Source organism: Lissotriton vulgaris, chromosome 4_1 (genome assembly GCF_964263255.1).
Source record: "Lissotriton vulgaris chromosome 4_1, aLisVul1.2, whole genome shotgun sequence".
Classification (NCBI taxonomy): domain Eukaryota; kingdom Metazoa; phylum Chordata; class Amphibia; order Caudata; family Salamandridae; genus Lissotriton; species Lissotriton vulgaris.
In genome coordinates, this window is record NC_141691.1 from 763,246,530 (window position 1) to 763,269,891 (window position 23,362).

General features: G+C 41.8%; 1 protein-coding gene across 6 annotated transcripts in view; it reads right to left on the reverse strand.

The window, feature by feature from the left end:
• The window catches only part of LOC147722554 (serpin B6-like), a 252,653-nt gene that overhangs the window by 171,210 nt on the left and 58,081 nt on the right, over positions 1 to 23,362 (reverse strand). For all 6 annotated transcript variants that reach the window (XM_086965083.1, XM_086965082.1, XM_086965081.1 and 3 more), the window contains 2 exons: positions 9,098 to 9,275; positions 2,137 to 2,274 (listed from right to left, as the gene is read on the reverse strand). In XM_086965083.1, coding sequence (XP_086821209.1) covers positions 2,137 to 2,274; positions 9,098 to 9,265 — 306 coding nt within the window. In that variant the 5' untranslated portion in view covers positions 9,266 to 9,275. The remainder of the gene's footprint in view (positions 1 to 2,136; positions 2,275 to 9,097; positions 9,276 to 23,362) is intronic.

Below are 23,362 nucleotides of genomic sequence, written 5' to 3' on the forward strand. Positions count from 1 at the left end.
CCCCTGGCAAAATTAGAGTCCATCTCAAATTAGGTTTATTCTTGATTTTAGATTCCAGGTTGAGCACAATTGGGCTTGATAGAAAAGAATGTTTGTACCTATTTGTTGTGCGTAAGTTTTTGTTTGTGGTGATTTGGTTGGTTGTTTTTTGTGCTGCTATGCTTATGTATGCAAGGGTGCAGTGTCTTTGAATTTATGCACTTACTTGGGGTGTGGAGGAGGTGTGCTTCTAGAGTGCCATGTAGCACAAGGGGGGGGGGGGGGATTGGGGGAGTCAGGGACCCCATACTCACGGAGGACACTAAAGGTCTCCTGATCAGACTAGCTCGGCAACAGAGCAACAAAGTAAAATATAAAAACATAAAAGTTGTTACGGAGTGGGATTTGCTCAGCTACGATTCAAAACTGTACTTGCATTACGATGAAACCCAATAACATGTTATAAAAAACTCTACTTGTATAGGTCAATCTCATGCAGTTCATTACTAGTGTGCCGTATGAGGGGCACAGTGGTTGTTTGTGAAAGTCTGCATCCAACAAGCATTAAAAATGTAATAGGTCTCGCCTTTTATTAAGTTAAAGCAATTTGCTTTGCTATACAATGCCATTAGCAAAGCAAATGGCTTTAACTTGATCAAAGGCGAGACCAATTGCATTTTTTTTACTGGGGGGCACACCATCCAATATAAAACCTAGGCTTCAGAGGACACACACACACACCCTTGTACTGTGGCCCAAGGATGTGTGCATTGGCACATGGCTGCCGCAATGGAAAAGGAAAAAATGTGCCATTTCTTATTAGCTTTGGTGCATTTTTTCTCTCCATTTGTCGCAAGGCAGTGCAGCAATTTTGTTTCTGTATTGCCTCACGTCAAAGAATAGAAGATCTGGGCCATAATCTCACTCAATACCTGTCACATGACTCACACACTTTCACTCATACCTCTGGTCTCGCTCACTAAAACACACTCTCACCTGAAAGCACGCATATAGCATACATTTAAACGTATATTTTTACTTACCATAGCTGCCACCAAATGTCCTAAGTGTGCTTCATTTTGTATTGCACTAATAGTAAATATTATATTACAATATTATATTATTAACAATTAGTGTAATAACAAAAAAACGGTCTGACTATAATGAATGTGGTTCTACCCCGGTGTTCCTGACAACCAGAAGCGACCAGAAAACCGTAGTCAATGTCTTAATTACATCAAGGCTTGACTACGGCAATGTTCTCTATCCGGCGCAAATTACACTGTTTGAAAATTGAGTCGAATAAAATTCAAGGCGCTTACCTATATGCACAAAATTAAATCCAGAATGCCCCTAGCTATCGGCTTGCCCTGGCTCAGCCATACATCCTCTCTCGCAATCTTCGATCAGCCACTCAAGGAAAGGTTGTTATCCCAAAATTTAAACTAGCCCGTATGGGCGGCACATCCTTCTCACACTTAGGGCCTTCACTTTGGAATTCCCTTCCCTTCGCTCTCTGCAATGAGTCAAACTATATACCAACTTTCGCAAGTCGCTAAAAACTTGGCTGTTTGCTAAATAGAACATGCTAGGTCTAGCACGCCTTGACCTGCCTTCTGCTTCGGGAAACCCTTCGTTGGGTAGCTGTTGCACATTATAAATTTAAAAACTAAACCTAAACTAATACCAGAAGCTGCACCACACTTAGTAGCAGCTGTTCGCATAGATAGGTTCCTCTCCAGAAGTCTATTCTGTCTGCCACAAGAAGTAAATTGTAATTCAATACTTTTATATTGCATAGGCATTTGTATTTGCATAGCTGAACGCATCAATAAGATTTTAAGGAGTGTTGTATTCTCCTGAATGAGAAGGGGCTTATCACGCGTATATCGCAAGTCGCAATAGGAACTGCATATTACACTGCAAATTTAATTAACTGAGAATAGGGATTATAACGTCACAAAACCAGAAATTTGTGCCAGGTTTACGAACCAATAAAATAAGGTTTGGTTCATTTGAAGACTATTTTCATGACATCACTACGGAACCATGTCTAAAGGGCAACAGACTTCAACAAAGATAAAAACTAATTTTAGTACATAAATTATGTGCATCTTCAGTCAAGGAGTAAAACATTTAAACATCAACATAACTTACAGTGTTGAATGTGTAGCTCTTCTCCCCAAATAGTCTGTTGGCAATCCTAAGTAGGTATTTTGTGTCCGATTTGTTAATTTCTGAGGTCAAGGACTGGAACCCGGGGTGGACATCTTTGGCTTTGTGCAGCTGGAGTGCCTGAGAAGGAAGAAGATGGTTATTCATGCTCTTGATTGTAGACCCTTGCAGAGTATCCTCACTCACAGTCGGAATCTCTTTAGCCCCTTACTTTCCAGAAAAAAAAAGTTGAGCATATCTAAAATCGATTAAAAGAGGTCCCTTATTACAGTGCCTGTCCAAACCCACTATGTTTTAATTTTTGGATTTTCTCCTAAGCTCCAAATTTCTTCTGATTTAAGTCAAACTGGTTTGATTCTTGTGTGCACCATTTTATTTAACAGCGGCTCATTTGTGAAGGTGGCACGGAACGAGGCCACCTTAACCTATCTAGCCTCATTACACGTGGCCTTCCTATTTACAATGGGCCTATGAAAGAAGTTATTAACGATATGGAATAATGAGATCCGTGGCAACTGTGCATCTTTGGTGTTTTATCGGTAGACTCCAACTGCCAAAAGCAGGTGCAGTCTTCCATACGAAATAACAGGGAGAAACGAAGAGTTACAAGGAAATCTGGAATTAAATTCCTGACACTCCCAGTAATTCCTCTTTTTCTAAGGAGGTCCCCCGGGTTACTCTTAATTCTTAACTTTGGGTATGGAGGGAGGGGGTGAAAATAAGGGAGAACGGGCACCAATAGCTTAATGGGGCACTTGAAAAAGACAACTTGTTTGGTAATTACAAATTATTATATTTTTAATAGAAAATGGATTAAGCAACATATTTTACTTTTCTATATTGCGTTAAATGGATGGATGGATGCCCATTTATGCTGAATTTTGGCGACTAACAGAGGTAGAGGAGTCCTATAGATCAGGATTTAGAAGATCACCTTTGTTACTCAAATTTACGTTACACATTGCCTTGTGGAAGTTGTAAGAAATGCGCGGAAGCTTTTTAACTCTGGTCACTCAACGACAAGAAACAATCCTATCTGACAAGGCGCAATAAAACAAGACCATTATTTTAAGAGTGCAATTATTTGCTTTCATATGCAGAATTTGTAGACGGTCATCAAATAACCTTGTACTGGAAATCCGAACCGGCCAGAACTTTTTCCTCTAATCCTTACCCACCTACCAGGGCCGGTTTTAGCACTGGCAGCGCTGGGTGCAACGAAATGTGTTGGTGCTCTGTTGTGACCTCCTTTATGGATTCCCTCACTACCACCCTCCAAGGGTGCCCCTCATCTCTCCATAGCCCCTCTCTCACATGTATTTCTTTTGTGGGTGTTAAAGCATTGCATTTCAGACAAACATTAGACAGAAACAATAAGTCATACAAGTGTGTAAATTGTTGTATTTGAAATGCTTCAAAAAGACAATGTCCACTACAAGGTGTAGAAGTTCCAGTTCTTTTAGACAAACAAGGGGACCCGATGAATGGTAGGCAGCATATTTTGAGAGAGCTTGGTCTGGAGAAGCACCAACTCAGGGTTTTAAGCATAACACAGTGGTTGGGGTTAGCTTTACTAATAACAATTTATTTATACCCAAACAAAACCTTTTTAGCAACGAAAGTCTAGGCAGAAAAACATAGGATTATAAACCTATGCACTTCAGTTCATTCGCAGTTCTTTGATGCCAGTTCATACCTCATGGAGACAAACGACCTTTTGTAATTTGAGGTGCTGTATTAGTTCTCTCCATGCCACAGGAGTCAAGCTATAGCGAAAACAAGGGGGACCCTATAATTGGCTGTGGACCAAGGGTTTAAGTCAATTTCAAAAGGACAGTGGTACAAAGCAGTTTACAAATATAACAATGATAATACGACAAGCCGTGATGAGCCGCTTATATATTTATCCAAGTCCAGCCGGACATGGAATTTATTTTATAACAATAGTAAAAATGTTTAGTGCATAAGCAACATTACAAAAAATAAAGAGAACAATCCTGTGCTTTACCGCAGAACAGAAAAGGTTGAAGAATAAGGGGTAGTTACGAGAAAGGAGAAATTGCAGGCAAGAGAGAAAGAGAGCAACCTGGACACTTTTAAATCAGCAATACAAGTGTTTTGCCAGAGTAGTACATACAGCAATTGGTACACATTGGTTGTACTGTATAGCTACTATAAAAGGTTGACGTTTCGATCCCGCGCTCTAAGATACAGTGGGATCATCATCAAGACTTTACAAAATTACTATGCCTAGTACAAACAATGATGCGCCTCCTAGTTAAGGGGCGGAGTGCTTATCTGAGCTTGGTTATGCCAGCTGTGGTGACATCATGAATACACTCTGTAAGTTCTTGTTCGGAGGATTTTCGTCCAGTTCCGAAATGGGGTTTCCGAGTTTCAGTTAGACGGTAATTAATGCCGTCGTCCACGGTGGGAGACAGTTGAACACGAAGGCTACCCGGGCGGCAAATCGTGAACTGCATCTACCGTGATGCTCCTGGGGTTCACCCGCTGGTGGGTGGAGTCGGAGTGCGACCCATGACTTTCAGTTATATGGCTCCCTCGAGCTAAGAGCCGACAAGCTCGGATCCCGCACGCACGCGCCTTGAGAGGTATCAACCTGAGAACACTTGGCAGCCTGCACAGCAAACCCCTGACCGACCTACACTCTGCTGACGAGGAATAACAATTCCGAAACACCGGTGTCCAGAGTTGGTGCTGCAAACTTGCTTAAACACGCGAACTTTCGAAATAGCGCACTCGCTATAAAACTGCATCTACCGTGATGCTCCTGGGGTTCACCCGCTGGTGGGTGGAGTTGGAGTGCGACCCATGACTTTCGGCAAATCGTGAAGGGGAGCAGGCGGTCCCAGATGGATTTTTTGGATCCGCGGCAGGCAGGAATGATGTCCACATGATGTCCTCTAACAACCTAAAATCCTAAAGTCAGCAACTTGGGGATCATCTCTAGAAACAGACAAAAAACCTCAGGAGCTCCAACTCCCTCCTTCTCATCCCCATGAGAACTTGAAAACTAAAAACGGCTGTGAGGTCATTCGCTGGAAGCGTGCCAAAAATCTGGAACACCCAGCAGATATCGGACCTATCCTGTCCTTCACAAAATTCAAAAAACACCTAAAAGCCCTCCTCCTCAACTGCTCCCTCCCGAATTGATAGTGTCGCCTTCACGCTAACCCTGACTCCGTTGCTCTCTGACTTTATATCACACAGATCCACCTCAGCCCGCTTCCAGACAAGTGTGCATAAAATAAGGCTGCCTCAAGATTCTTGGACTACCTCAATTAAAGCATTCAACTAGGCTACCTCAGGACTCAACCACTACCTCAAGAAGCCTCAGCACTCTTGGACTGCCGAATGTTATGTTTAAGACTGCTCTACTATGTATCTATTATGTCACACTTGTAAAGCACTCCGATACCCCCGGGACAGGGCAGCGCTATATAAAACTCAGAAAAAATAATTGAGTTTTCATCTAACTTTTAAGATAACCTGATCAAAAACAGGCTCATTCATTTTTATCAACTTCAGAGATCCTCACACTATTGCTTACTGAACACCACATTGCCTTCCTCCTTGCAGTGGCCCTTTTCCGCATCACGTGTAATCATACAGGTTTTCCAGCGTGGATGAGGAGCAAACTCCAAGGAACTTAAGAAAAACTGCTCACTTGCACTGATGTCCCTCTACAGGTTGCCGATTAAACAACGGATCAATTATAAAAGTGAACATTTAGTCCATAAGGTATTTACAACAGCATAGTGGAGAACCTGATCATTCCGTTTCTCCTCTACTACCTGAGCAGATACCATGGATGGCTCTTTTAAGGCCTACTTTTTGGACCTTCTTATCTTTGCCTCCTGACCTTAAGGTGTACTTCAAAATGTACACAATTAAAGACCCGCCTTTGCGGGCAAGCTTGGAATATTACAAATTGTTTCTCTGGTTTTCTGCTCTCCCACAACTATCACTGCAGCTGTTCTACCTGCATCCTGAAAGATCCATCGAGTTGCACTATAGGTATAAAAATGTTGCAAATAAGATAAAAGAAAAATAGGATTTACCAAAATAAGACTGTGTATACACAGCAACTGTAAAATAGCGACTAGCTTTCCACTGCCTTGGATGAAAGAATGCCACTGGGTTAATGTTCTGTTTTGCTTACTTACTCAATAACTCTATATTAAGTCGCACCCCACTTTAGCATTAGATTCTCTCTTTAGTAATGCAACTGAACTTGGTCAGACTGCAGTAGGTTTAAGAATTTCATGGCACAATAGGGTCCTTGGAGTCTATTAAATGGGTGTCAGAAATGATATTCTTACAAAAAACCTTGGAACAGTCAGCATGTGTGTTTTGTGTGCCAAAGGCAAAATTCAGTAATCATTTCTAGGGCTCGTAGAGCAATTGGGAAGTTGAGGCAGCCCAAAACTGGCATTCTGGTGCTAGTCTGTGCACATATTTGGCAGTAGCAGAACCCTTACAATTTGAAACAATACTACAAGATACTTTACAACTGAAGATCAATCTTTCAATTATTATATTCAACTTTTTAATCTATAAATAGTCCATAACGGGAGGTGGAAAGGTACAGATGGTAGATTCCAACTCAATAAAGTTCCTGGAAATAAAAATCAGAGAATGTGAGTTCGCCAACTGCACTCCGTGAGAAAGTTGCATAGCGGGAAATTGGTGTAGGTAAGGGGATGCTATGCAGTGACGACTATTTCAGAACTTTCATGCATACATTAAAAATAGTTAATTCCACATTCTTCTGCTCTTGAGAACATGGCCTATTGTTAGAATGAACCCTAGTTCACACATTGAGACAGCAAAGTGGGTCGATGAGTAAGGTCACTGCTGCTGATATCTGTGAGTAAAATGGAATTCACATCTTCAAATCCTGGAAGGAGTAGCCCTTCATTCAATCAGTTCCAGGTTGATGAATTGTGACATATTAAATTATAGTAACAACGTATTTAATGATTAGGAAATATACACGGTGGTATTAAGAGCTATATAAAACATGTTAATATTATTATTAGAAACCTCTATGGTATGTTGAAATTGACATGATCAATTAAAATACTAGGAATTGCTGGCACTATTACTCTTGTCTGTCTGTATCACTACACTTCACGCCCACTGAGCTTAAAAATCCAAACAGAGTGGAACAGTTAACATGTGTTGGATTCAATTGAGGAGAAGGGTGATATAAGGATTAAAGTACACCCTGCTGCACATTTTAAGGATATTGCAAGTCATCAAGGAGTTCCATAACCATATATATGAAGTGAGGCCGAAGGTGGAGTTCCTTTATAAGGTTATGGAACTCAGAGGTGACTTGGAATATCCTTATGTACCCAAAGGGGTACTTTATCCTATATAATACATGGTCACATCATCGCCTTTCCGACAAACCCCTTCAAACCTTGGTGCTTAGCGATTTGACATGAAAGAGAGCATGTTTGCAAACATGAAGTATACAAATAAAACCTCTAGTGCAAAATTAAACACATCAAAAACATGTTAGATATTTGTGTCAAACAGATATTAGAAACAGTTAATTAAAGTGAGATTTAGTATTAAAAAATAAAAATCTGCTGTAGCTTGGAATGTGTAGAAACATGCAGAAAGATTCTAGCTTTTCTCTATCCAAAGAGTGCAATAATAATAATAATTATAATAATTCTCTCGGATTGCCATTGTAAGCTATTAAGATAGGGCAGAAGAAAGAAAAGCAAAGCTTCAATAATGCTCTGTGGCCTGAACTGCCCTTCACCTTGGTTGCTATATCTGGCAGCAGGCCTTGTGACAGCTGTACTAGACTATACTAAGTTATAATAGTCTTTTCTTTATTATCGGCAACTGGGTGCGTCACAAGTTGCAGATTATAAAGAAATCAGATACTGCTATGTTTATAAAGGGATAACATAATCCCATGTATTAGGAGGTTATTCAGCGCAGTGGTCTCCTCCTGTTTTTACCACCTCCGAAGAATCCGCAAGATTACCAGATTCTTGACCACTGAGGCTTTGACTCTGGTCATATTAGCACTGGTAATCTCACGCGTTGATTATGCTAACTCACTATATGCCGGTATCCCGGCTCATGAACTACCTCGTCTACAGTTAGTGCAAAATCAGTCGGCAAGGCTGATTGCCAGTCAGCCTATGCGACATCACGTCAAACCCTTTATGAAAAGCCTACACTGGCTCCCGGTGGCCAAACGCTGTGCCTTCAAGCTAGGCTGTACCATCTCCAAAGCTTCAAATCTTAGCTGGGAATGGACCAGACTTCATTTCCTCGAGGATCCAGCATTATATTCCTTCCCGCAATCTACGCTCGTCCAACTCAAATTTTTTGATCACCCCCTCATTTAAACATAAAAACATGGAGGACTTAGATTTGCGGTCCTGGCCCCGCAATTTTTGAACTCGCTCCCAATGGAAGTGAGGCTGGTAAACCCTTATGAACACTTCAGAAAACTGTTAAAGACCTTTCTGTTTTCTCTATCATATCAGTAAGCCTGCTGTGCTGTAAACGCCGGTTTTTTTCCACTGGCGAAACCGCCTGGTGTACGTGCGCTTTATAAGCTCTTTTAACATAACATTATCACCCAATTGTGTGGGGCGGCAATTATTGAATGAATTAAAAAGAGGCTTTAAGCAGTTCGTGAGAATTGATTACTCAGCTGAAGAAAGAAACCTCCGAAGGTAGTGGTAAATGAATGTTTCACAAGAAAAGAAAAAATACAAGCAGCCATAGTATTAATAGAAGGTTCATTCAGTTCAATGCTTTATCGCCCAACAGCTATAATACTGAATTGCTACAGGTATATCAGCAAAGGTTGTCTAACAGCTCCCTTTACACAAGCGTGTACCTGCACTGCAGCACTTTTACTGTACAATGGAATCAAACATACCTGTACCATCTGGGCTGCTGTGTCCCCTCGGGCACCCAAAAAAACCATAGCCAGAGCAGACGAAATACTTATTGGCGAATAAAATAAATTTTTCTTCTTGTCATTTTCACTCAGTTTTTTCCAGAGGTCAAGGGCGAATGAAGTATTGGCTTCGCTAAGAGAATCCATTCTTGAGAATCTAGAACAGAAAGAGAAAACTAAATGTACAAATATATTTTTTTGCTATCCTTAGACAATGTGAATCTAGAATCAGAAAGGATATCTAAAGAAACATGAAATATTGCATGGTGTGACCACATTCCTCTCAAGTCTGGGTTTTTAAAGAAATTTAGCAGGTTACATGATACCCTAAGCTGAATGAGTTATTCAAATAAGTGTGCTAACCAAGGAGAAAACTCTCTGCTTTGCACCTAAAAGCCATTACTGGCACAGGGCAAGGGCCTATGGTATACCAATTACTGCTGCCTTGTACTCTCGAGCCAGGGGATGTCCCTTTACTTGCATCATTTGGGCCAATTACCCATTTGTCTGGTCACTATGTATTACTGTGTCGAGGGAGGCAGCTGCTCTGGATGAGATATCCTGGGGCAGTTTGTCACCCCGATAGAGATACCATTTCTTGTGTGCAGGCAGCAATTATGCGGCAATCCCCATTTCTCATCCTTACTTCTCATGTATCATCCATCATCCCTACTTCTCATCCATCATCCCTACTTCTCAGACATCATTCACATTTTTCAGCCCTACTGCTCATGAATTATCCAAAATTCTACTTCTCATGCCTATTTCTCAAAGTCCTGCAGACTGAACTTTGAAGTATAAAGCCAACAACCATACCCTCACAATGTTCTTTTGCCTAACCACCAAGATGACATAGTTTTTAAACCAACTGATGTGCGTACTCCAAGTCCCCTCGCTATAACTACGTTAAAGTGTTAACTTTCAGCGTAAAAATACTACAACCAGGTCTCATTAACAACAATTCATTAGTCAGATTGCTGTTTATGTTTGACAAATGCCAAAGTCGACATTTGAATTCTATCGAGCTTTGTAGATGCAGAAAGTTAATGTTCACAGGATTTCTTATCTTAGGTGTGCGCTGGACTACAGTTTTCAGACTTTGGTAGGGGAACCTACAGTCCGCCCTTCAGGCAGCACCGTGTCCTCTTAGAAGACAAGACCAGTCCTCCTTGAGTACACAGAACAACACGTGGCATGCATGTGAAACTCTTACACACTGGAGAAGACAAATATAGGCAAACATAACATCTGTTCATTCTGCTCACTGAGCAAATTATCCTACCACGCGGAGACTCGGAGCGTGGTTCTGGCCTTGGCAGACCTCAGTCTAAATGGAATGATACACCATTCCGGTGCAAGAGTGAGTTACCAAAGACTAACCAGACTAAGCATTTGTTAGTTCAGTAAAGAGCAAGGAGAGCATATGGCTAGCCCCGTTATTTAATGGCCTAGATGGGTTTAACAGAATGGAATGGTAATTGGAGGCAGCCTTATTGGTTAGGAAGTGCTCAAACATGTCCACTAGTCGCCTTGTTATTGTCCTGCACATCACCCCACTGTCTAGCACAAAGAAACTCTTCACGATGTGAACCTCTGACCTAGAGAGAATCTATCCCTACAGTCTGCCAAAGTCTTATCTGCACTACATTTCTAAACACCTTAACATAGCATACAAAAGCACATATAAATCAGACTTTCGAGTAAATGCACAGAAAATCCTCTACACTTGGATAGAATAAAGTAAGATGGAAGACATGCAAGACACCTCTTCTCGCACCCCAATATTATCCATTTCTCAGAGAGCTTAAGGTTCATCATTTTCAATTCATAGATGGATGATATTTTGCATAGAATTGGAGGTCAACAGACTGATCTGTACCTGAATATGCACAGGCAATGCAACCTGTAGACAGTTACCACAACACGCTTTGGATAATATCCTATGAATGAAGAAAGCCTACCGTTAACACTCACAAATCAATCACAGCCAATTCACGTAAGGACTTCTAATAATTGCATCAATCCACACTTATGGTAGTATGTGTGTTAGTGAGAGGGGCTGTGTTTTGGAATTGTTCTGTTGCCATTCTGGCTATTGAAAAAACCTTAACAGACTCTCTGGGGTATCAGCTCTCTGCCAACACACCAATTAAATCCTAGGGTATTGCTAGTAGGGAACATACAGAAAATGGTGCAGAAATTATCTAAGCCTTTCACATTCTGCTTCTCATTCTACTCCAATACTAAAATTGTGGAATTCATGGTGAGATACAGGTTAATTTCTCACATCTTCATTAAAAAGCTACATCTCAGCTCTTTTATACTGCTTTTTCTGAAAAAAATATTGATCAGCTCAAAATATTGATAAGCTCAAGTCTAGCACAAATCATAAGGTGCTGGCCATGCTTTACTCATCCCCAGTTTTAGGACTGCTGTGCAATGAAACAACGGGGCAATGTCCTCAGGATTTGTGCTACTACTATGCTGTTATTGCCTGTTCCACAACAGTTTTTGAAAGTTTGACCTCTATTCTTGTAGCTTGCTTAAGTGTGGTCATGGAAGAAAGCATAAGCAGAGAGGATGGGATAAGAAAGCATGTGTAAGATCAAGATCAACAGAGGCCATAAGAGGATTCGTTATCAGAATAGGAATCAGCTCCCATGGCGATACCATCTCTGCCAAAATCAAAGAATTTACTGATTTCATTCAAGTCCTGCTTTTGGTCAAATACATGGTGCAGCGAATCTCAAGAGCCAATGGTCGGTTTCGGATTCAAGAGAATTTCAAGATCCATGCATTGTGACTGCCAGTAAACTTCACCCTTTGGGTTGCAGGATAGAGCAAAAGGAATTTGTTCAGACACTCGCGTGTAAAAAGAAGAACTGACATAATCACAGTTGCTGCCAGCACACCATACCATACAGGTAAAATTGCAAACTTCAGTCTTCCATCGAGTGACATACTCGGGCAAAGTTCTTTCAGAAGGAAGCATCCGATTCCATAACTAGGACAATCAGCAAGATTATAAATTTCTCAGGTAGATTAATTGTACTGACTTGGCCTGAAGAACACAATCTGGTTATGAAGCATATCCACATCTGGTTAATGAAGAAATACCTGTGTCTGCATTGATCAAAGACATTAGACCCCTTAAGAGCCAAAACAACATCAGCACCCTATCGAACACATGACTAAAGGATGCTAAGGGATGCCGCACCAAGAGGTCCACAAATATGGCCACCAAATTTAAAATAGAATTACTCCAATAGCTAATACCTCGCCTACTTCTTAACTTCAAACACTGCACTACACTTCTGAGATGATTGATCTTGACTAGTGTATCCCTGCAAGTACTGCACATTCTACAGCCATGATGCAGACAGTGCAAAATATCCTAATTAAGTGTTGATAAGAATCTTCAGCTTCAAGCTTGAACAAATAATCCAATACTACAGAATACAACAAAAAATTGGGGTCTTAGCCCAAAGTATTAGAAAAGACTACTACAGCATCCATTTTAGGACACTCATTACTCACTCCTCATCCCTACTTCTCTTCCCTATAACTCATCCATCAGCCTGACTTCTCATCCATAACTCCTTACTACTCAATGCCATTTCTCATCAAATATTCCTTCTTCCTATCCATAATTCCTACTCCTCATCCGTCATCCCTACTGGTCATAACTGCATCACATCCATTGCTACATCTCATTTCCACGTCTCATCCTTACTTCTCATCCATCACCCCTGCTTCTCAATCATCATTCCGACTTCCACTTCTTATCCCTACTTCTCATCTGTCAACTCTACTTCACATCCATCGTCCCTACTTCTCATCTCTTCTCCCTACTTCTCATCCATCAACTATCATCCCGATTTTTCATCCTAACTTCTCATGCATTAACCATTATCCATACTTCTCCCCCATCGTACCTGCTTTTCATCCACCATTCTTACTCTACTGCTCATCCCTACTTCCCAACCATCATCCATACTTCTGCAAATGCCATCCCTACTTCATATTCTTACTTTCCATGAATCAGCCATTATCCATACCTCTCATCCATCATCCCCATTTCTCATCCCTACTTCCAGTGAACAATTCATAATTATACTTTTCATCCCTACTTCTCATACCCAATTCATAATCCATCATTGCTACTTCACACTCCTCCTCCCTCAGTCATTTCAGCACACGTTCAATGTTGTAAAACACACCTTCACACTGATTGACTGGCAACAGCCAATTAGTTAGGAGAGAGGACATCATTCTATTGGTTTAGCCACTGAAAAACAGCCTTCTCTTTGAAAATGCAACTGGTGTTTGCTTACAGTGAATCCAAGATTTTGCAGCATTTCATTTTATTTAAGTAAATGTGTTTCTGTTTATACAGGCCTCTGCGGAAAGAAAGCTCTGATGGTTTAGGGAAGTCTTAGGGTCTCCAGCTTGGGCTATAAATCAACACATGGAGATGTCAACTTTTTCTGGTTTCAGTTTCAAACCCAACAAAGAAAATGTTTACAAGCATCTGTCTCTTATTTTATTAGCAAAGGGAAAAGGTTTTGGTGGCTGAAGAAGCAGCTGACTTGAGAAAAACATGGCAAGGCCTAGGCCACATCAGTAACAGGGATCAGCCTTAGGCACCAGTAGATTTGGAAGATATTGCCTCTGTATGCAGCACATTGTGCTAATTGTCACTTTTCTTATGGTGTAGAGGTATGTTGTTTTGTGTGTGTTTTGGTATCTAGACATCACAATACATTTTATGAGGTAACCGTAAACAGGTGGAACTTAAACTGACTCTTTCTGTTGCAGCACACATTCTTGAAGTTAGTCTGTAACCTGTGGACTTCACGGAGATCTCACTTGCCGTCAATGAAAACCCCCTCTATGATCCACGCTGACGTGTCATGAAACAGAAGGCAGATAGGTGCCAGCTGTCTGTGTGTAAAATAAAGGGTGCTTGATGTAGCTGGTCATCAGCTTCCTTTAGAATTGGCAAAGCCAATAGGTTTCACCTATGTGATATCTATTGCCTTTGTCAATGTTTTTAGACATCCTGCACAGCAGCGCACCTGCGGTGGAACATGTCTGGAAGCAAGGTAAAAGTGCTATGACACGGCGAGCTTTGGCAGCTTCAAAGTGCTATTATTTTCTTCACTTTCAGCCATGTTGTACAGCAGCCTGTGCTGCTGTGTAATGTGTCTAAAAACACATTGACAAAGCCAATACATAGCAGGGTCCTCTCTACCAGCTCTTCATGTGAGCGCAGGACTAAGTACAACTTTAACAGTTCCGGTCATCTGCCAATGCTGCTGTAAATTCCTTTGGAACTAGCCTTTGTTTATCCGATTGCTGCCATTTCACAGCATAACAAATTGTGTTCCTGGACTCTGACTCACTAATTGTTCTTTAATAACTTTACCCAGGAAAAAAATAACTTCATGGTGCTTAGTTTGCAACACACTTGTAACACTTTTATTTAAATGTAGGTGGGGTGTAAGTTGGTTTTTTAGTAACCAATATTTTATACTGAGAACCACCATTCCTTCATCTTTTTCCTTTTTATTCCCTTCCACATTTGAGATTCTCTTTTCTGGTTTGCCTTTTCCTTTCTTTGCTTCTTCCTTTTTTGCCTTTCCTTGTTTGCTTCTTCCTTGCTTCTTTTTCACCTTTTTTCATTCCTTTTTGCCTTCATTCCATATTTGTTGCCTTTTTTCATCCCTTCCTTCTTTTGCTCTTTCCTTTTTGTCAACTTCCCTTTTTTCTTTCTTTTGATTTTGCCTTTTCTTTCCTTTATCTTCCTCTTTTTTCATTTTGCCTTCTTTCCTTCTTATTTGCCTTTTTTGTCTTTCAACTTGTTTTTTGTTATTCCATTTCTCTTTCTTTTTGCCATCTTCCATTTTTCTTTCCTTCATTTGTTTGCATTTCCTTTTTTATTTTCTTACTTGCCTTCTTTCATACTCTTTCCCTTTTGCTTTCTTTCCTACTTAGACTTTTTTCTCATGACCTTTCCTTCTATTTTCTCTGTTCCACCTTCTTGCATTCCTTATTTTGTCTGTTTTGCTTAATTATTTTTTTTCTTCCAATTCCTTCCCTTTTCATTCTTTTTGCATTCTTTCCTTTTCTTACTTTTTTCCACTTTCTTTCCTCCTTGTTTTATTCCTTTTTTCATCCTTCTTTGTTTTACTTGTTTTATGCCTCCCTCCTTTTTGTCTCCCGTCCTTGTTTGAGTTCCTTCCCTTCCTTTCTTTTTTACTTTCCTTACCTTTTATGTCTGTCTTAGTTTCTCTTCTTCCTTCCCCTTTGTCTTCCTTTATTTCCTTCTTTCTTGCAGTCTTTCTCAAAGGCAAGAGGCAGGCTACCAACACCAGACCAACTATTGTTTTTAGGTTTATGTTAGCCAAGACCATTTAGTTTCACTTAAAGTATGCATAACATAGTTATTTATAAGACTTTTCAGTCAGAGTTTGACGACTGGATCATTTACATTTTGATTCCACCAAGCAAGCATCAAGGACAATTCGTAAGCCCACTTCACTATCAGTTATGACATTATTTCAATAGGAGCACATCCACACACAACACAGTTCCCTTCAGTGCCAGAATTCCTAAATTCTTTTTTGAGACCCCAAAAACTTTTTGGCTTTAGCCAAAGTTTTATTTAGATTTGATAAGGGCCCCGGCAGCTCTCTGAACAATAAAGCTTTTCAAAAACCATGACAAAACAAGAATTGCCAAAAGGCTGGCGGCCAACGCCAGACCTATTGGCTTTGCCAATACTTGTTTCCTTTCCTTAAAGATGTCAGGCCCAGCTGGGTTTCCATCCAAGTTGTCAAAAACAAGGAAGAGCCAGCCCCGGATAGAGTTTTTACATCTAAAACTGAAACCAGAGTGGCCCAAGTCTGGATGCCCCTTATCTTCACTAAAGCCTCAAAGATTTCCACAGAGGCCTTTTTGAACAGAAAAGCACGCACTTAAATAAAATGCAATGCTTTATGGCCATAGATACACTGGAAGTAAACATGCAGTTTTATTTCCTCTCCCATGTACTTAACCAGCATGTGCAATGAAAAGGCTGTTCTCTTCAGTGGCTAGACCAAGAGAATGCAGCCCTCTCTCTTACCTCCGATTTGATGTAGCCAACCAATCAATGTTAAGGGGTGTGCCATAACATTAAAAGTGTTTTGGTATAACTGAGGGATGAGGAATGCGAAGCTGAGGTTATGGATGAGAAGTAGGGATGATGGATGTAGGGGTGAAATATATGGCTGATGAATAATGGATGAGAAGTAGGGGTGACAGATGAAAAGTAGAGATAAAAAGTAGGGATTAGGAGCATGGAAAAGGATGTCCTAAAATGAATGTTGTAGTAGGCTAGCAATTCACTACGTCCGCACATGCATAATTTACAACAAATTCTTCTGATTAGATCGCAAACATAGATGTGGGTCCTGTTCTCACTGGGAGAAACCACTCCTAAATCGCTTCCGATTCAGTGAGGACCTGGCCTGGTAGCTCTGGCTGGACTGTTCCCATGAGGAGCAGGGTCAAGTATGATTTTTATATGGCGGGGGTCAAACGGAGGTGGCAAGGTGAGTAAACGAACAATGGGTTTGGATGCTACCCAGAGAGAATCCCAGCCGTTAGGCAAATAGCAAGCATTCTTCTCATCACCTTTTATGTTTGATGTCATTGCTTCACAAACATCAAACAACTATTCTACTAGAATTGTGACATTCCTATTAGCAGCTAGAATGGCCGTGGTAGACTATATATGTTACTAATTTAACCCGTTTACCGCGGTGGCAATTCTGCCGCAGTGCGGGTGTTCTATTGCGTGGGCGGAGCTGCGTCGGCCAACGGACGTGCGCAGCACTACCGAGGTAGTGCTCGCGACGGCCGTTGGCAGACGGGCGCACTTAAGGGGTTAAAGTACATTCCCAATAAGGTGTTGACTTCACCCACAGATAGGTGTGTTTGCTCTACAAGGAAGGCCGTGGATTTGGTGGTGGGTAGAAGGCAAGGGATTCGCCATCATAAAGAGTGCAGAGAAGCAAGAAATAGTTGCCTGCCTCATGTCGGAGTGCAGGAACACAGTAGGAGAAACATGGAAGTTGGGTGGGCAGGCATGGATAATGTTCAGAGAAGATGGGGCACTGAAAGGGTAAAGGCAAGAAGGTGATAGGGCATGAAGCAACAATACAAGGAAAGAACAAGCACATTTAAATGCATTGGATGGAGCAAATATGTAAGAAAGGAGAAGTTAAATAAGAGGTTGAGAGGCAGCTACAGGGACATGAGCAGCTGGGGCAGAGGTTTACCTATCAGGAACAAGTGGAGAGACTAGAAAAGCTGTGATGGTGTGGGTGCTTATGGGACACATGTGGATGCTGCAGCTAGATCGCATTGCATCCTTGGCTGACAGATATACCAAGGACACAGTCGTCTTTGTCAGTAAACGTGTAAGCTTTTTCCTAGAAAGTTAAAATTCATAGCGTGCAATTCAGGTTAAAAAAAACTCAGGCTACATCCTCCAGCGAGAAAAAGGTGAACACATTTTCAACCTGGTAACAAGATAAAATGCAGACTTCAGCATGCTCAACTATTTTTAACATACTCTTGAACTAGAGCTTTCAAAAGGCCATGAAGGCGGCAGGGAGTGGCAGACAGCAATTTCTATTCGCCCGCCACAAACTGTCCCACAAGCAAATCTGCTTGTTGACTCATCATTACAAAGGAGAAAAAAAAACTCCGTTGCATGTGTGCAATGCAGACCACATTCCAGGTCAATACCACTCCCTTTCCAAAGAACACAATTGAAAGCTTTTTGGCTGAATCCAGCAAGTAAAATACAATTTCATTGACAAGGCTAAGTCAGAGGCTTAGGGCATGGCAGCTTAAAGCAGGATTTCCATGGGGACAGTTTTATACAAACAATATAACACTAAGTAATTGCATGAGCTGAATGTATATAGCTATACATCCTGTACAGATGACGTTTTGTTTTCTTGAGGAAAAAAGAGCTTATGTATAGATGTGGCATCTTACAAACTTGATTTCACCAAAAGGAAGCATTTCAACTTGCAAATATTTCCTGGAAACGTAACTGCAAGGAAAGATGTGTATTATAAGGCGATGATGTGCAGGATCACCATGTAGTACACGCACAATATCAGGTCAGGTTTGTTTGAAAAACTGTAAGTTCTTCAGTGGGTAGCTGTGGCTTCTAGAAGTCAGGCTTAAAAAAATGGAACAAGTGTAAAGCATTTAGCAGTACCAAAACAATGAACTAAGAAAGCCACAAAACACAAATTAAATAGGGCACCCATTTATAAAACTAGATCTTATTTTTATGAACTATTGGACACCAAAACAAACAAAATCCAGCAGAGGGTTCTAGAAATATAGATTTTTAAGTAAAAATTCCAACAATCAATGGTAATCATAAGGTTTGGAAACTTTGATTAATCTTTTTAAGACTTGTGTTCGGCGGCTCCGCCTGCATTGAGCTACCAATTCCATCAGAGGGAAGATCATGGGGACAAATAAAGAGCAGTAGGATGATTACCTTGTCACCAAAACAGTCTCAAGTCCAATTCCAGGTTCTAAGGGCAAACTGCCATAGACTTCAATGGAGTAGTCCCAATGCAAGGGATACAGGATGCTGAAGATGCGGTAAGATGCTGTGCGTTCGACGGGGGCTTACTTGGGCTATTTCTCAGTCCACAGTCCAGGTAGTGTGGCTTTTGCCACAGGGGTCAATGACCCTGGAAGTCCTCTTTGGTCCAGCAAAAGTACAGTTGCCACTGGACTACTGCTAGTCATAGCAGTTCTCTTTGGTGACAGTAATCGTCTGTCTTGGGTGACCAAACTGCACTCAGATGACTCTCCCAGGTCATGGCGATCCGGGCTGCACATTGGCGGTCAGAGTCAAACAAGTAATTGTGGCTACTGACAGGCCGGAACGGTCTTCTCCAGCCTTTGTGGCTCTAGTGCTTTAACAAATTCAGTTAGCTTTCTCTTGGAGTTCACCATCACGGTCAGGCTCTGGAGTGACTTTTCCTTGATCTAGGCACCACAGTCACAGTCCGCTCTTTGCTAGCTCAAGGTTAAGCAGGCACAATCCAGCTGTTGTTGCAGCCGCTCTTTCTAGGTCCAGGGAACAGCAGGGCAGCCCTTCTTCTGGCCTCTCTTCAGTCCAGATGGCATTGTAGGTCTGAGTGCCAGGGGTGCCATACTTATGTCCAGAAAATGCCCTACGGGATGTGGCAGTCATTTTCCTATGTGCTACCGGATCTTTTCTCTCTGGAGTGCATTATGCTGCATACTCCCAAGATGGCAGACCCTTCTCTTGGTGTGTGGAGCTTGGTACCCATCATAGAGGTGTGGATACCTGCCCATGGAAAAAATGGTTTGACAACTAGTCTCCCCTCTCTGCCCCCAGATGCCAACCTGTCTACCTCAACAAAAGAGCAGCCCCTCTCGTGAGTCCACCATTTGCTCTTCAAAGGTGGCTTACCCTTTGAATGTTGCATTTAGGGCTCACACCTGGTATAGCTTCCTGCCTGGGAGAGGTAACACCTCTTCGAACGGAAGGCCTCTTTTGTGCCCGCTTCTGGGAGTCGTTTACATTTCTCCCCAAGAGGGGATAAGGCTGACTTGTGACCAGCATCTGCAGATGACCACTGGAGAAGTTGGGCAACAGACTGACAACTTTCTAAACGTCACTTATACTTGAAAACGTTATATTAAATTAGTTGTGGGAATCAAGTCAGGTTTAATTTTTTAAAGAACTTAATGAACTGAATCTGCATTAACTGATGTTTGCTCTGTTTTTGTGATCCTTATTTCATCTTGGATCTTACCACTTGTTTGAGTAGTAGCTCGGGGGGAATTTTTTTCCCCCTTTCGACAGCTTTATTCGCCAAATTAATCATAAAAGCATTACAAAATTACAGATGAAATTGTTTGAATAAAAAGTTGCCATAAGCTCGGGGGGCATTTTTACCCTTTGGAAATATTACTTCTGAGCCATCAGTTTGGAAGGTGCTCAGGTTGTTCTTAGTTGGTTGCCCCGCCTATTTAATGTTTGCTGGGGGATGGATGCACAGCCTATGTATAGTTTGCAACTTTAAACTGCTAAATCGCTTTTGCACATTAAAACTTGAATTAGGATTGCTTTTTTAATTTTGTAAAGTCTGCATATTTTAATGTTTTTTTAAAGAGAACTTGATGAACTATATCTGCATTAACTGATGCATACTCGATTTATGTGATCCTCAATTAACCATGGGGCTTATCATTCATTTTGTTGGGAGCTCGGGCCATTTTTACTCTTTGAAAGTATCCCTTCTGAACCACCATTTTGGGAGGTGCTCTAGTTAGTCTTCGTTAGCCATTCCGACTTTTTAATCCTGGCCAAGGAATGGATGCACGCAGAGGGCAACCCACCAGCACACCAATGGCACGCCCTTCTGCACCCACCGAGGCCAGCACTCTGCTGGTAAAAATTCCTACTCGCCCCAATGAACTCCGAGCACTTCACTCAGTGAGTCTCCCTATTAGCCTCCTAACATGAATCAAAAAAACTTGCCACTTTTAGCTTCAGGCTGTCACTCCCTTTTTGCACAGCAGCCGATACCTGTTTAAACACAACAAACTTGCACAGGAACATTTCCTCTAACTCATTATGTTGCTTTATTATGCTATCTGTAGTTTATTTTAACACACGATCAGCGGTTAAGCACAAATTGGAGATTTTTAACTTGCTGGGCACAGTCAATCTGACATTTGACTCCTTTCTGAAACGTGGTTAACAGATCCACTCCTGATACTTTAGGATCTCAATCAGATAGGTATAACATTCTGCAATCTAACAGGCAAGATTGGGTAGGAGTGGTCACCATTATTCTTTTAAAATGTCAAACCCACCCCTCCTCCACTGCCACAGTATTCCTGAAACTGACCTAGCTATAAACCAGGAGTTTGGTAATCAGTCACTAGTTTGAATGCTTACATATCAAACTCCAAATTATGTGCCGACCTTTCCTCAGCAATTTCAGGAGATAATTTCTCCAGTTCTAGTAGATCATGCAAAAAGTATCCTTGGAGCATAAACCAAGTACTAATTGATTTCTTGTCTAGTGTTCTTTCACATTGTTTGCACTCAGATTGTTCTACTTTTTTAGGTCTCGACCTGGCGTTAGCAGTGCACATGCGCTGCCCTCACCATGCGAGGGCTTTTTGGAATCAATACGATTTCAGAAACTCGCTTTCGGCTCCGCTCGGGTTTTCCATTGGTGCGCGTCATTTTGCGTCATCAATTATGCAAAACCGGGTGTTAGGATTGTCCAGGAGTCTTTTTAGTCCCTCCTGGTTACCACCCTGTACACTTTTGGTCCCAAGCCACCGGGATTGGATCTTTTACTTGCAGCGGGAGCCAGTGTTTCCTAATTAGCCACTAAGCACTTTTTCTTGTCTTACAGAGCTACTCTCACTGCAGGCATGACGTGCTTTTTTTTAACGGAGCATTGCGCTTCAAATTTTAATCTCAGAACGCGCTCTGTTTCAGCGCCGCGTCCAAGGTAGGAAAACATGCTCTATTTAAAACACTGAGCATGGGCTTCGGCGGGCGCCGCGCTTTGTATCAGAGGAAAAACATGTACTATTTAAAAACAGCAATGAGTGGGGGCTGCCGGCCACTGACCTCAGAGTGAATACTTTGGCTGAACTATTTTTTGTACTTTCTTTTGACCTGCATGCGCAGCTCAACTTCCTCCATTTTTTTTCTCATAACATTAAACTTTAACATTTCTCCCCGTGTGGTGCCCTCCCTCTCAACATTTAAATCTACACTCCTCCCAACCACGCTTCCAGGTTAAGGAGCTCAGCCTCTCCCGGATCAGCTCTATAGCCGCAGGGGCCACAGTGATCAGCCACTGAACTGGCCTCAGACCTGCATACCTCTCCTCTTCCTCTTGGAATAAGCTTTTTTCTTTATCTGTGCTCGCCGTTAGATATTGTCCCGAGCCTTATTTATTTATGAAGGCTGAAGGTTAGTGCTACCTGCTGGGTCTAATTAGCCTTTCCCTTTACGTTCCTCTGAATCCTTTCCGATTAAACGTACACATTTGTTTTACCTCCTTTCATGCCATCCCAGTTTCATATTAAAGTTGTAAATTGCCTTTTCAGTGATTTTTTTTCCTCAGCCTGTGTTTGACGCCCTCTTGAACCTCCTCGGCTTTGTAAATTGCAGTGTTAACTTTCCAATCCCAGCTAGACGGGCTGTTATTCTAGGGCCCATGTTCGCTGTTGGGGGAACGACCGCTACAAAGGACTAGTATAGCACTTACTGTGCACACTACTGACAATAACGGAAGCTATGTCGTAGGCCAGTCATCCCTTGAGGGGGAGAAGAGAAGGGAAACATGTAACATTCCATAAAAAGGTTAACAGGAGGCCCTATGCGTTCCTTAGCTAATGCTTAGCGGAATTCCTTATGTGGGATTCGCATAAACGTGGAGAGACACAGTAGGCACATTACCCACCGAGTTGTCTCACCACCTAATGATGTAAAATAAAGGAGAGTGAATTATATTACAAAAGGGGATCGGCTGAAGCAATTCACGTCATGAAAACCTTTCATCTTGCTCACTAGAATTGTGCAGTAGGCACTTCAGAACTATGAGCTACCTCGCCCCCCAAGGTCTGCTTGAGACCCTGGAGTGGACTACCTTGCTTAAGGGAGAGTCGGTCTGCCTTTGCCGTATTCCAAGCATGCGCTTCCTGTCAACGCTTGGTCTGCGCTTCACTAAGACGCCACGTAAAAACAGAGGCGCATCAAGCTAGATTGCATATTTTACATCATAGCGTGTTACTGTTAAAAATACAGAGCCTGGACAGTCTTTCCCTCTTTGCAGCTGTTACGGACATTGTGCCCCTTGCCCCCACCGGACTAATCTGCTGAACATGACCTTCAGTTTTCCCTCCCACTTTCCTCTCCCAAGGAACCCCCAACTGCCTGACAACGGATCATTCAAGTGGCTGGTGGACATGCCAGCGCCTTGAGCGGAGCAGTTCAGTCAGCGCTACATGCAGCGTCTGTTATTTCCCAGGGCATCGTGCTTTCTTAAATTGGTCCGATACAACACAAAACACCAGCTCGTATGTATGGACAGACCCACAAAACATCCATAACAACTAAGCGTCCCCAGACTCACTTTTCAAAGAGCAAAGCGT